The sequence below is a fragment of the Carassius auratus genome, chromosome 34 (assembly GCF_003368295.1).
Source record: "Carassius auratus strain Wakin chromosome 34, ASM336829v1, whole genome shotgun sequence".
Lineage (NCBI taxonomy): Eukaryota > Metazoa > Chordata > Actinopteri > Cypriniformes > Cyprinidae > Carassius > Carassius auratus.
The window spans coordinates 5739878-5754451 of NC_039276.1; the positions used below are offsets into that span (position 1 = coordinate 5739878).

General features: G+C 35.4%; 1 protein-coding gene across 13 annotated transcripts in view; it reads right to left on the reverse strand.

Moving 5' to 3' along the window:
* Nucleotides 1-390: 390 nt before the first annotated feature.
* The window catches only part of LOC113053703 (poly(rC)-binding protein 3), a 61030-nt gene continuing 46846 nt past the window's right edge, over nt 391-14574 (reverse strand). For 3 of the 13 annotated variants that reach the window (XM_026218971.1, XM_026218972.1, XM_026218973.1), the window contains 12 exons: nt 11835-12001; nt 11540-11563; nt 11279-11311; nt 10891-11007; nt 9943-10074; nt 9401-9529; nt 7103-7246; nt 5595-5636; nt 3765-3843; nt 2620-2672; nt 2190-2359; nt 1187-1923 (listed from right to left, as the gene is read on the reverse strand). In XM_026218971.1, coding sequence (XP_026074756.1) covers nt 1869-1923; nt 2190-2359; nt 2620-2672; nt 3765-3843; nt 5595-5636; nt 7103-7246; nt 9401-9529; nt 9943-10074; nt 10891-11007; nt 11279-11311; nt 11540-11563; nt 11835-11909 — 1053 coding nt within the window. In that variant the 5' untranslated portion in view covers nt 11910-12001 and the 3' untranslated portion in view covers nt 1187-1868. The other 10 variants (XM_026218976.1, XM_026218975.1, XM_026218981.1 and 7 more) reach the window with 10 other exon arrangements.

Here is a 14574-nt window from a genome sequence, read left to right on the forward strand (position 1 = left end):
TTGAATACGTCTGTAATATGAAATCGGGGCCTCACATTTAAAGACGTGTATAATGATTGCAAATGTGAATGTAGGAAAATTTCCAAAACGTTCCTATGACCAATTAATAAAACGTCCATACACACAAAATGTTCCTATATATATATCCATGGCAGGTAAAAATATTCCTAATGTTAATTTTGGACCCCTTGTGAGAATCTACCATACTTACAGGGAAAGCATATGGTAGAGGAGCATGGGACAGATTTCATTATCAGCAAGTTTGTATTCACTTCCAAAAGAATATAGCCCCTGTATTTTTCATAATACTGCAAAAACATGTTGTGTATATATATATATATATATATATATATATATATATATATATATATATATATATATATATAAATAAATAATCTTGCTGTAATAGATTCAATTAATTAAACTTAGATTGTAGGCTGAATTGAAATATCTCAACATGCAGTAAAGCTGTGAGCACGGCTTATTCTTATTCTCTTGTTTGTTTTCACACTGATTTTGTTGTTCCTATTGGTTCTGAAAGTGAATAGGAGAAGCTAATAATGGATTCTCTGTGTTACTCCGCATGCCACAATGACAAATGCAAACAAATCGTACAGGCGTGGTGCAAACATTCCAGCTCCATCAGTGGGTTTCATTATTCATGTATGAGATGCACTGTTGTAAGGTACCCGGTGAGCAAAGCCCTGGAGCAAAGCACAGGACTGCAACTTTTAAAATTACAAACTCAATCTGACCTAATGAAAGACTGGAAAGCGGAGGATTTCACTGGCTTTGCTGTACCACACCACAGAATATGGACCAGAAAATGTGAATTCACAGTGAAAGTTATGACAAAACAGGACACCGGTGAGATGAGGTACTAGAGAGTCAAAAAAGAAAAGAGAAAAAAAAAAGCAAAGTGTCTTTAAAAAAAATATATATATATCAGGTAATAATTAAAGGACCATCAGGAGAACAACAAAGGCTGAGTAGCAGGAACATCAAACTAAGATTTAAAATATGTACAATTAGTCAGAATTACTGAAAATACAGGAGAGCAAAAGTACAGAGAGAAAACAAATTAGGTGCAATGCCATTGGCTCAAGGGTCATGTGATGCAGTGAAGGATCATGGGTAGAAATTAGAGAGTGCCCATTCCAGTGACCTCAGACGTCAGCCTAGAATAGTTGAAGGGAAGAGGAAAAAGGGGAGGGGTAAGGAAAAGATAGAAAAAAATTGATAACATAAAATAATTCTGACAGCATTTGACACGTCTGTACAAGAATGATAGCTTTTTCCGCCTTGTTGCTCTCCGCGTCGAGTAATAAGCATGCATTACTATCGATTCGCTTATGCTGAAAACAATCAAGCTCCTGTCCAATGTACAAATAAAATCTTCTCCGCTTCTAAAGAAACCGTTTCCGACATCACCTTGATTCTGGCATGCGTTTGTACTTCATTACAACATCTGCATCACACCACTAGCTCCTTGCCAACAGCATTGCTAGAAAATGCTATTAGATGCAATCCACTTTTTAAAAAAATCTTTGCCATTAAACTACAAGACTTATAGAGCATCAGTTACACTGAACTAATCTAACAAATGTAAAATGATAAATAAATATATAACAAAAGATCCAAGCATTCAGCATGCTAAAATACTACACTAAAACACTGCATGAACAAATCATACTACAGTTGTCCCGCCTTTTTTATTTCAGTAGTCTGCCTACATGAATGTAGCTACTGATGAAGTTGACCATGGGGTTCAAGGGAAAGGTTGGTAAGTTCTAAGGGAAGACTGTATATTTAATGTTTATTGGGAATCAGCTGCTGATAGCTTCAGATAATGTAAGTAGTTTGGGGCTTCAGGATGTAGTCATTGATGAGGGGTCATTCCACATGGCGGCCACGTCTCTGAACCTGCCATCAGAACCGTGGGAAAGCAATATGCATTAGTATCTCCCCGGCCGCTACCCTGCAAAACCTTAAACATCACACACAGGAACAGATTTAGTGCGCCTAAACATCTCTGATTCCCCAAACACGCTGCTCTGTACATAGTGTGAAGATTCTATCTGAGCTGCTGTTTTAAAACCTGAGTTGAGTTGGAACACCATTAAAAAGCTACATTACTACTACATTTGGAAGAAAATGGCAACACTTTTGTGAAACAGTGACGGGCTCACCTTGCGTTGATGAGGTACTGGGCAAGGCTGATGTTGGCGGGGGTTCCTGTAATGGTGATCTGGCGCTCTGATGACCCTTCCATGGCATTAGCTATTTTGATTTGCGCTCCAGACATCTGGCGGATCTCGTTGATTTTGGTTCCCTGGCGCCCGATTATGCAGCCTATTAGCTGGGAAGAAAGCAGAAAGGTTCTTAAAGGACTGTCAAAAAGAAAACACAGAGGGGCAGGTGTGGCCTAATGGTTAGGTAGTTGGACTCGTAACCCAAAGGTTGCAGGTTCAATCGCGGTATGAGCATGGATTGTAGGTGGGGGGAGTGAATGTACAGTGCCCTCTTCCACCCTCAATACCATGACTGAGGTCATCAGACATATATTCTCAAATAACTTAAATTTATTTCTGACAGGGGAACATCAGTCTTTATACTCACATCATTGGGAATGGTGAGTTCATGAGTACTGGCCGGGGGACTGGCATCCAGACCTGAATGAGAGAGCAGAGGGAAGCTCGAGAGACAGCCGAGGTTAAACAGCACTGCATACATACGCTGGAAAGTGTCAAAATATGAGGTGAGCTTTAGAAGACAAGGTTGGCTTAATGGACCAAGCGCAGAGTGCGAGAAACTCTTAGTCTTCACAAGGCTTTTTATGGAGGCCTTTTTTCACCTTAGACTAACATAAATATCTCTAGCGCTTCTCATATCTCGTCTTGTGTCGAGGCAAACTTTCCTACAGTATGTCCTTGGTCTAACACAAATGTACTGTATTTTAGATATATGTTAGATAAATGTGTTAGTGCATGCTCTATGCAGCACACGGCATTTGGTTTGCCCTTAGTAATAGCTTTAAATCGAGCTTGTACAAGACAGTGTTTATCAAAATGAATACATAATGAATGGCTTGATGGAAGATCTGTTGTGGTCTGTTCACTCAAAACACTGATATGCTTCTCTTGCACCAGTTTCTGAAGGGCAGGAAAGAACACATTTTTGTGCCATTGGCAATTCCTTTCTAGCATAAAATTCTACACCATTAGTCCCCTGTACGTGATAATGTTGCATAAGCAGGAAAACTTCACTATCTTTTAACCCAGGTCTTAGCAGTACAGGATTAGGCGCTTCATTAAAAAAAAAAAAGAGAGAGCAAGACAATGGAAGGCTTTTTTTTTCAGAACTTAACACTGAAGTTCAAGTAAGTAGAACATAAATAAGGAAATAAATAATGGGTAGAAAGAATGAAACAATCAATGGATATATTATTTCATAAAATAAATAAAACACTTAACAAGTAAAATAAAAAAACACACAAATAAAAAAATAAATAAATAAAGTTTATATATATATATATATATATATATATATATATATATATATATATATATATATATATATATATATATATATATATATAAATCTATTAATAAAAAATAAAAAAATCCACAAAGTGAATAGCAACCACCACGGGCATGTCATGATGCTTAACATGAAACGAGAAGGAAAGAGAGAAAGAAAGACGAATAGAGCTTTTCTACAGGTACAAAGAGAAGGATACTTTAAAAGGGCTCATGGGTACGTACCAGGGAAAGCAGGGGTGGTCTGTCCGAGGGGGGTAAAGGGGGTTTGCTGCATAGCCAACTGGTGGAGCTTGGTCAACTGCTGAGGGTTTGGAGGGACAGTAGAGCTAAGAGGTTATTGTTATAAGACAGGTCACACCAAGAAATCAAGAAACTAAACTAGAACAAAGAGACAAAGAGGATAAGAAGCCATGACACACTGTGGTGGAAGAAGAGCAAAAGAGAAAGCTAAAGAGACAACAACTTTAAAAAGGACTTGGCCTGACTTGGTGGGTTAAGGTTAATCTCATCTGATCACTAACTAACCTTTGATAAGCCCCATCTTAGGAAAACATGTCTGATAAATATAGAATCTGCCAATTAATCATGTGAGATTTAGATGATATATTCCCTAACTTTCTTGTTTTATGATCAGAGGGGAGTTTAGTTTCTGCTTTTCTGTAACCCGGTGACTCAATAGTCTAAATGCATTAGAAAAGTGTCTGTATTATCAAAGGATAATTTGTCACTTGAACCACAAGTGAACCATTATCCATCAGAGATATGAACATGTAAGTGCTCGGGTAACATTCAGAGGCCACACAAGCCTATTTCACAAACTGTCTTTGAACCAGAGCAGTCTTGCGCCAGTGGTAGCTGTGTACACCGTCTAAATCAGAGTCTAAAGCAGGTTGAAGGGAATGTCCAACCTTGACTTGAGTTATTGCAGTGTCAGCAGAAGCGTCTCTAAGCATCAATCACTGCCAATCCTAAATGAAAAGAACTAACACTCGGCATCTCTCCTTCTCTCTGATAGATACTCATTCAGATTATCTGCGAGGAAAACACAGCTAACAGGATTAAACCATCCTCTGGATTGTAAACGTGCTTCCCCTTTTGATAAGGTCAGTGGTTCTCAAACTATGGGATGTGTAATTTTGATGATTTTTTTTTTTTTTTTTTTTTTTTTGATGAACTTTTTCTTTTTTGGTGCTTATATTTTTCCACATTTGCTTTCTCATTCCTCCTTTTATATACACTTCCGTTAAAAGGTTTGGAGTCTGAAAGATCTTTTTATAATAAAAGTCTCTTAATATCACCATGGCTGCATTTATTTGATCAGGTATACAGTAAAACCAGTAATATTGTAAAATATTATTCCAATTTAAAAATAACTGGAATCTATATTAATATATTTAGAAATGTAATTTATTCCAGTGCTGGCAAAGGTGAATTTTCGGCATCATTACTCACATGATCCTTCAGAAATCATTTTATGCTGATATTTTGCTCAAGAAACATTATTTTTTATGATCAATGTTGAAAACAACTTGAGCTGCTTAATATTTTCCTGAAAGCCATGATATATTTTTATTCAGGATACTTTAATGAATAGCAAGTTCAAAATATAAGCATTTATTTGAAATTTTAATCCGTTGTAACATTAAAAATGTCACCTTTTGAACAACTGAATTATTAAGTCCATACTGAATAAAAGTTTCTTACTTTCCAAAAATCTTACCGACTCCAGACTTTGGAAATTAAGTGTACAATTTTAATGCAAATAAAACCATAATGCAACAGTTAAGATGCAAATAGAAAAGTGATAAAGTGATTATTACAAACACTGTCATTTCCTCCAACAGGCCAAGTCCTTACAAGTTTGGTTTACATTTTGGAGGGCCGAGGTTGAGAATACTTCCAGATTATAATGCGACAAAAACACACACATCAGAAACGTCATATTAATATTATTGCTTAATATTAATAGAGAGGTCCACGCTGAAACTACAAAGCCGTGCGGACTGTTGACGGGATCTAGTGGGGGAAGGGGGTGGATGGCTGAGGACTCACATCTGGGTGTGGAATGGCATATTGTCCCTGAATTGTGTAGGCCTGTGAAAATGGAGAGAGAGAAAAAAAGAATAATAATTCAGAAAAGAAAGTAAATCAACATTTTTGCAAGGCTGCAGGGCCCATTAACTGATTCATAACCATTAAAGGATCTATTAATATTTTACAGGAACATTTGGTTTCAAAAGCTAATTTTTTTTTCATATTTTATGTGAATTTTTTTTTATGACTAGTTATACAATATTAATGTTCAGCGCTTTAAATAATTTACTTCACTCCTTCACTCCAACTCCAAGTGCAAATGCACACTATGCTTAAAATATATTTCATACCGTCTTCAAATAACAAACACATTCCTTGTGAAGGTAAATGTACTCGACAATAAAAGCAAATCTATTTCTGAGCCATCTGAATAGATGAGTACATAACATCCTTCACCAAGTATTTTACAGTACATCAAATTCTGAACTTTAATATTTTAAAAAATAACATGAATTTAAAGTGTCACACTGATAATCATATTGTATTTCATGTAAAAAGCCATGATGTGCCATCTACTGTATGGTTATGTTGGGTGAAGTGCCTGTGAAAGAGTTATGTTAAAAAGATGCTTTTTTTTTAAGGATATTATTATTCATCATCAAAGGAATGTTAGATTAGCATGGGAAACAATTACAAACGCATTGTATTTTGTGTTGGTTAGTGAATGAGTGGGGATGACTTTGAAAAACATATTTGATAGCATATCCCTTCAATATTCATAACTTGACATTTCAAATTTTATTGGGGTCTCAAATTAATGCAAATCCAGGTTGGCAAACTCTATCAGTTTCTTACACACACATTATACTTCAAGCTTTGAAAATATTGAAAGGATATGATATTTGCTCTGAGAGGGAGGAGTTTATTTTGCAATAAGAGTGAAGAACATTGATGTAGAATTAAGATACACTCAAAGCAGCCAAAATGCTAGGTATGCAATTTTCTATTTTTCAATGTTAAATTATAATCTTTCTATATCAGTTTAATATGCAAAGATTTCTAAGGTTTTTGAAGGTTGATTTCCTAAAGAGAATAAATACATCTGAAACATTACACCCCAACATTTCAATTTCTGATTCAAAAATAGACTTAAGAAAATAAGAATATTAATAACAGATTTGATTGACTTTGACACACAATTTTAATTTTCAAGCCATTGTTTTGCATGACTTTTAAACATGCTCTTCATTCCAAATGCTTTCATACTTTATCTTGTTATGGTAAATTGTAATGGGACAAACATTTTGGAATATAAAAATGAAATGAAACCGAATCACATGAGTTCAAAATGCACATAACTGCACAAAAATGCATGCTGATGCACTGAGCTATGTCAAGGCAGAATGGCATGGATCTGGACTCTCATTGACAATCTAAAGCTCCTCTCTCTCTCTGCAAGCATTTCCCTGGTTAGGATGGTGTGACAACATGCGAGTGAGAAGGTGAGAAAACCTGAGTGAACTAACAGGCAGTGGCTGGTGCTGCAGTAAAAGGCTGAGGTTGGCTGCGGACGCCGCCAGCGGGTCGGCTCTTACCTGGCCACCTGAAAAAATGACGGGGGTGGAGGCGGGCTTTGGGCGGTAGGGAATGGTGGCACCTTTCGGTGGGGACTAGGAGAGGGGAAGAGGTAAGAGGCAGAAACAGCGTTAGACCAGAAGACAGGTGCGCGTGGAGTGTTTGTGTGGTAAAGCAGGAGCACAGATGTTGTGAGACCCCAGCGCTTGAACATTTGTATTCTCTAGGCTGTGTGTTGTTGAGCTCAAACTGTCTAATCCAGAAACCAGAAACAAGGTGGGCAAAAGTCAGTCTGAAATATCAAAGCACTGTAGCAAATGTCAACAGAATAAGTGCTAAGAACAGAGTACCAGCTGACTTTTTACTTTAAGGCAAAGTATGCCCCTGTTCCAAAATTTGGGGTTGATCAAATGTTTTTGAAAGAAGTCTCTTATATTCAACAAGGCTGCATTTATTTGATCCAAATATAGTAAAAATCTGTAAAATTGTGAAATTGTATTTCAATGTAAAATAACTGTTTCCTATTTGAATATATTTTAAAATGTAATTCATTCAAGTTGTTATTCAGTTTTCAGTGTCACACACTCTCAGAAAAAAAGGTACACTTTAGGTACCAATATGGACTCTTTAGGTACAAAGTTGTGCCTTTTGAAAAGGTGCCGCCCCAGTGACAACATTTGTACCTTTTTTTCTGAGAGTGCATGATTCTTAAGAAGTCATCCTAATATTCTGAATTGCTGCTCATCAAAACAGTTGAGCTGCTTAATAGTTGTATGTAAAGCAGAACACATTTTTAAGGATGTTTCGATGAATATAAAGTTCAGCAGAACAGCATTTGTTTGAGATTAAAATATTTTGTAACATTATAAATGCCTTTACTGACACTTAATTTAAATTAATGTAATGCATCCTTGCTGAATAAAAGTTACATTTAAAAAAAGTTATACTGACCACAAACTTTAAAACAGCAGATTATATAATTTATAAATACCATGTTTTCAATTTAGTACTGTACGCAAAACGGAATGCATTTTCCAACAATAAAAATGTCAAACTGTAATGTACCATGATAATATGCCATCATCTACAAGTGGTGTCTGAAATAAATCCTGTTAGCATTTCTAGTCCAATTTTAAGCAAAAGTATCTTCACTTTTGGGAGTCTAATCAAATAAACAATCAAGACAAAGACTTTCAGATTTAATTGCCACACTGGAAACAGTAGGGCTTTGTTTGATAGGGAACATTACCGACTACATTCTATACTAAGCAGTATACACTGCATACTACCTATTGTATTTATATCTTTTTAAATACAGTAGTTAATCTGTAGCATTATTCCACTATACTGTACATGTTTCAAACAGTAGAATGCTATATTGTTGTCACATGACCTCATCACAGTGCATGCTTACTTCAGTGAGTTTAGATATGTAGAAAATTTTTATTATTTTATTTTCTATGTTTTTATTTTTATTTTTTACATTTGTCACACTGGAAATAAAAATGTGTGTATACTGAACTTTTGCAAAGGTAAACAATTGCCCTAAAATTTCGTCTACACCCAAAGGATGAGACAGTACCTGTTGTGCTGTAAGTTCCCAAGTGATCTTATTACGTTAGAAATATTTCTGTGTCTGTACAAGCCAAGAATGAAAAGCATTTAATAATGCCAAATCAGAGCACAATTCACCTCTGCAGGAGATCTGCCCTACACATCATTAGTGGATAAGAATAAGATTTAAATCAATAAACTGAGAGAAGGTGTAAGCAAGCCAACGGAAGCTTTGTGTTTCTCATTAATCACGAGGAAAACAATGTAGTCTCTGTTTGGCCGGGTGGCTGTAATGGAGTGTGGCTGTGTGTATGGTTGTGCATCCACCCCATTGTTATTGCCACAATGATTGGATTTCACCCAAAAAAAGAAAATTCATTCATCATTACTCAGCCTCATGGTATTCCAAAACAGACTTACTTGCTTGTGTGAGACACAAAAGGAAAATGCTGTACAGTATGTACCAGTTGCTCTGTTCTGAGCAATTACAATGGATGAGGAATAATACTTTAAAGCTTTAACTATTAAAACCGTGTTTTTTGTACTTAGTAGTTAATATGACTTATGCTCCATATCCAAGACTTCTGAAGTAATGGAAGTCATTTAAAATTTAAAACAACATGAGGGGTCTAAATTATGACATAAACTTCATTCTAAGTGAATTATCCTTTAAACAACACTGTACAAAACTGTACCTCCAGCATGACCACACATATCTGTTTGACACACTGGATGATGGCTTCCGGGGTGCCGGAGATTGTCACTGCACGCTCTGTGGAGTTAGGCAGCATGTCCCCTGCTACCTGCACTTGAGCTCCTGTGGACTAGAGAGAGAGAGAGAGAGAGAGAGAGAGAGAGAAAACAACGATTCAGAGCATTCGCTGCTGATGATGGTGTGAGACTGCACTGTTCTCTGGGGAACGCTGGGTCAAATGTTGCCATCTTCATGCAAGCATATGTTTCCATTGAAGGCATTCAGCAATGTTCTGATTTCCATACAACAGGGGCCTTCAACCTTTTTTTTAGATAAAGGAACTCTTAGTGGATAGATAAATTGAGCAAGGACCTGTTTACACTGAGAACAGCATGTGTCTAGTGGGTTGTTAGTATATTTACAAAAATTGTATATACTTGTGAGTTTTGAGGCTTCTGCCACACAACATGGGCTTGGAAAGTTGCATAAGCCAGGAAAAGTGAACTGACAATCCATGATCAGAAAATGAGCAAAGTTTCATACCTCTCTCATCTCTTTGATTTTCGAACCTCCTTTGCCAATGAGGGAGCCGCACTGACTGGCGGGCACCACTAGGCGCAGAGTGACAGGGGGCTTACTGGTGGCTGGGCTGTTGCTCATGGAGTTGATTATATCCTGACGAAATATCAGAAAGCAACAACATAATAGATAATACAAATTTAAAATAGATGAAACAACAGAATGTGGCTCATACAATCCAAATTAGTTCAAATTTAAAAAGTTGAAATATTTTTTTTTTTGTGCAGCTGCATGTGCACTGAAGCCAGACTAATCTTTTAATGTCTCTTGGTTTGTGCCCATAAAGTTCTGAATAAAAGGAGAAAATAAAATAAAACTGGATGAAGCAATGTTAATTTCATAATGAATTTAAGTCACTGGATTATATATATATATATATATATATATATATATATATATATATATATATATATATATATATATATATAAAAGGTATTTCCAATTTTTTATGTATATTGTATATTGAGATATACACTGCTGTTTAAACTGTTCAGTTTGGGGTCAGCATTTTTATTTATTTTTTAAGTGAATACTTTTATTCACCTCGGATGCATTAAATTGACTGAAATAGATGTGTATAGGATAGTAAGGACTTTTAAATTATGACAAAAAAAATAATAATATTACATTTTAAAATGCTGTTCTGCAAAACAAATTAGGCATAACTGCTTTCAACATTGGGTTAGTAAAGCACTTGTATTTAAACTGTCTGTAAAGCACTTTGGTCAACTTTAAATGTACTATAGAAATAAATGATTGATTGACTGATTTTTTTATCAAATTAATGTAGCCTTGGTGAGCATATGAGACTTTCAAAATAATTGTAAAATCTTACCAACCACAAACTTTTGAACGGTAGTGTATACCATTACTGTTAACATGAGATTTTCATATATTGTATCTGACCAGCACCTCTTCAAACTTGTATGCGATCATAGCGAAGGCCTTAAAGATGGCATCTGTGGGTCCAGTGATGGTGACGATCCTCTCAGGACAGTTTCCCTCTGAGATGTTGATGCGAGCACCGCTCTATAGGATGTTAAAAGTCAAGTAAACCCTCATATTCTTGTTCCGCTTCATGTCTGAGAGACTTCAAGAGCCCTTTAACAGCTAAAAACTAAAAACACTTAAAGGTACAATTTTAAACTACTTTCCTCTATCCCATCTTAAAAAAGTGAAATAAATGTTAAATCAGTTTTTATTTTTACACAAACACTGAGGTCTATGTGATAAAAAAAAAAAGTCGATCTCAACAGAACAAGAGGATTTTGGTAAAACTAATTAGCAAAAAGAAACATACCTCTTCACGCATCTTCTTCACAGTTTCTCCTTTCTGTAACAAAAAGAAGAGTGGAATATTTAGATGCAGTGCTTAAAATAAAAACATATATAATATACTGAATATATTTAATATATCTATCAATCTATCTACCTATTTCTCTCTCTCTCTCTCTCTCTCTCTCTCTCTCTCTCTCTCTCTCTCTATATATATATATATATATATATATATATATATATATATATACACACATACACACACACACGTCAGTATCTAACATACCTTTCCAATGATGCTTCCCACTTCCTGCAGAAAAAAAACAACAACAACAAAAAGAACCAATAAAGTCATTGCAAGCGTAACCATTCACAACTGTATATGAACACACTTCCTCATGGAAATTGCTTGTTTATGGTGATTTAATGAGTCTAAAAGATCACTGGTGCTGACAACCCCTGATTCACCTTGGCCTGAAACAGTGGGTCAGGAGAGGACAGATCCCTGAGGCACACAGCAGTGACATCACAAGCCCACCCCCATCCACCTCCCTCTGTACTGCTCTGCGGGCTCAACTTACCTTGCCGTGCATGAGCAGCCGGATGGTCAGCGTCACATTCAGCCCGCCCTCTGACTGGACTTTGTTGAGTTCCATACTAGGAGTGGAGGTGAAGCAGGAATATGGTCACGTGACAGGAAATCCCCAGGAGTAGGACGAGAATGATGGTACAGCAGCCAACCAGTCACCTGCAGGGGGGGATGAGAAAATCAGACAAGAGTCATGAAGAGCCCAAAGACTTCCACACGAGACACTAAGATGGTCGCAAAAGGTTGGGTTCTGCCCAGGAACCAAAGCTCAGAATTAAAGGAATGTTCCTGGTTTCATCATTTTGTTTGTCAAAGAAAATAATTCTGACTTGAATACACTATTATTGAATGGTCTGTGGTTGGTATATGTTATTGAAAAGTCTCATATGTGTACCAAGGCTTAATTTGTTGGAAAAAAATACTGTAAAAACAATACTATTGTTTTGTATTTTAACATATTTTAAAATGTGATTTATTTCTGAGATGGCAAAGATGAATTTTTGCATCATCACTCCAGTCTTCAGTGTCATATGATCCTTGAAAAATCATTCTAATTTTGTACTCAAGAAACATTTCTTATCACAATTAATGGTGAAAACTGTTTTGCTGCTTAGCATTTTTGAAGAAACTTTTTTTTTTCTGGATTCTTTGATGAATTCAAAATGAACAGAATTTATTTGAAAGAGAAATCTTTCTGTAATTCAAATGTATTCTGTACTGTCAGTTTTGACCAATTTAATGGATTCTTGCTAGATAAAAGTATTTAAAAAAAAAACTTTTGATGTAAAATAAATCAAATATGTAAATAGATAAAATTGCGTGCAAGTAAATAAAATAAATAAAACACTTCATTCAAAACATTCAGACAGAAAACATTCAGTCTGTTCCAGAAAGTTAATTTGAAGCTTGTAGTTTTATTAAAGCACTTCACTTTATTCAGTAAAACCCTGCTTTATTTGAACTTTTCAAATCATCATTTTAAGTTGAACGACTTTAAGATGGATTTCTAATTCCTGTTAATTCCTGTAAAGACTGAATATAACCCACTATTCTCATGCCAACATGTATTTACATTTTTGTACATTTTTGTGGCAATACATTTTAAATACAGTGCACGTTTTATTGCCTGTTGAATATTCTTTGGAATTAACTTACTGTGAGCGTGACTGTTTTTGTTTTTTTTTCGATATAATCAACATTATGCTGTTAGTATAGATTATTGAATATGAAACATTCCTTTAATTCTACACACCGAGATATTTAATAAGCTTTTATATGCATAATTTGAACACAAGAGGGAGCACTTTACAAGTAATCAAATTCATTTTAATATCAAATTCATTGCCAGGCAGTAATCTTAAAATAATTTCATAATCTAACAGCTGCTGAGATCATTCATCCAAATATTCCATGGGCTATCATGCCAAGTGTAAGAAGATGTGTTTTACAAAAATGACATCCTGACCAATCGGATCTCAGTTAACTCTTAAAAGAAAATAAATCATTGAAAAAAAAATGTCCTAATGTTCAAAAATGTTCTCAACACAAACGATGACAATATTCCAGGTATAGGCAAATATAGAATCTAAACAGAATTCATACAAATTGAATACCTATCATTAATAAAATTCTGCACATTCAAGGCCCAAATCAAGTCAAAGTGCTTTAGTTATAATAAAGAGAAATAAAATTAATTATTCTAAAATTTGATTAAATATAATGCAATAAAAAACTAAATATTGTGGATAATTTAGTTGTGCTTCAGCGAGAAGCATCAAACTCATTTGCAGATCTCTGTGCGTTTACCATAAACAAGTTCATATACTGTAAAACAACCAATTTTTGTGTAAAAATTCATAACTTAATAAATTCAGCTTATTCAAATCTGTTTTTTTTTTCTGTCTCTCTGATCCCTCTGATGATTTCTCATGCTCAGCTGTTATAATGAGTATCTGTCTCTACTCTGGTGAGGGAGGGGGAATCCTCACAGCTTCAGACCTGTCCCTTTTTCGTTGATTTATGCCGTCATATGGGTCTGGGGATCAACAACGATTGAGAGATTGAAACATTAAGCCGTTCCAGCACAGCTGCCAGACCTTCAAATGAAGCACGGGATAAAGAGAGAGCAAAAAGTGAATTATGGTGACTGGAAAAAAGCACTGGGAAAAGGAAATAGCGTGACCGATCAAGGATGAGATGTTTTAAGCATAATTTTGCATGTAACGTGTGAGAAGAGACGCAAAGAGAAAGCAATGGAAAGGTAAGAAGAGATTCACATGGGTATACGAGATGAGCTGCCAGCTGTCCGCAAATCTCCTGCTTAGCACAGATTGCATAAATATTCTAATCTGAGCTAAGAGCATGCAGACGCAACAAACCAAATTGACAGAAGTGAACCGGCCTGTGCTCCAAAAAAACCATCTTAAGAAGCCCCTAAACTAGGAAAAGTGCACTCAACTGTATCAAGTGTACTTTAAATCTTAAGTATAATAAAAAAAACTGTACTTGCAAATAATAAAATATTAATCTAATAAAAAGCCACTAAAGGTTATTAAAAAAGTACATGTTCACAAGTTTTTTAACACACTTAACTATGCATGAAAAGTGCATTTTTTTAATAAAGTGTCAGGATTAAAAGATTTTCTTAAAAGTACATTTTAAATCATCGTTTTAATCTTTACCATGATTTAAAAGTACACTTATTTTGATGTACTGACCAACATAAAGAACTT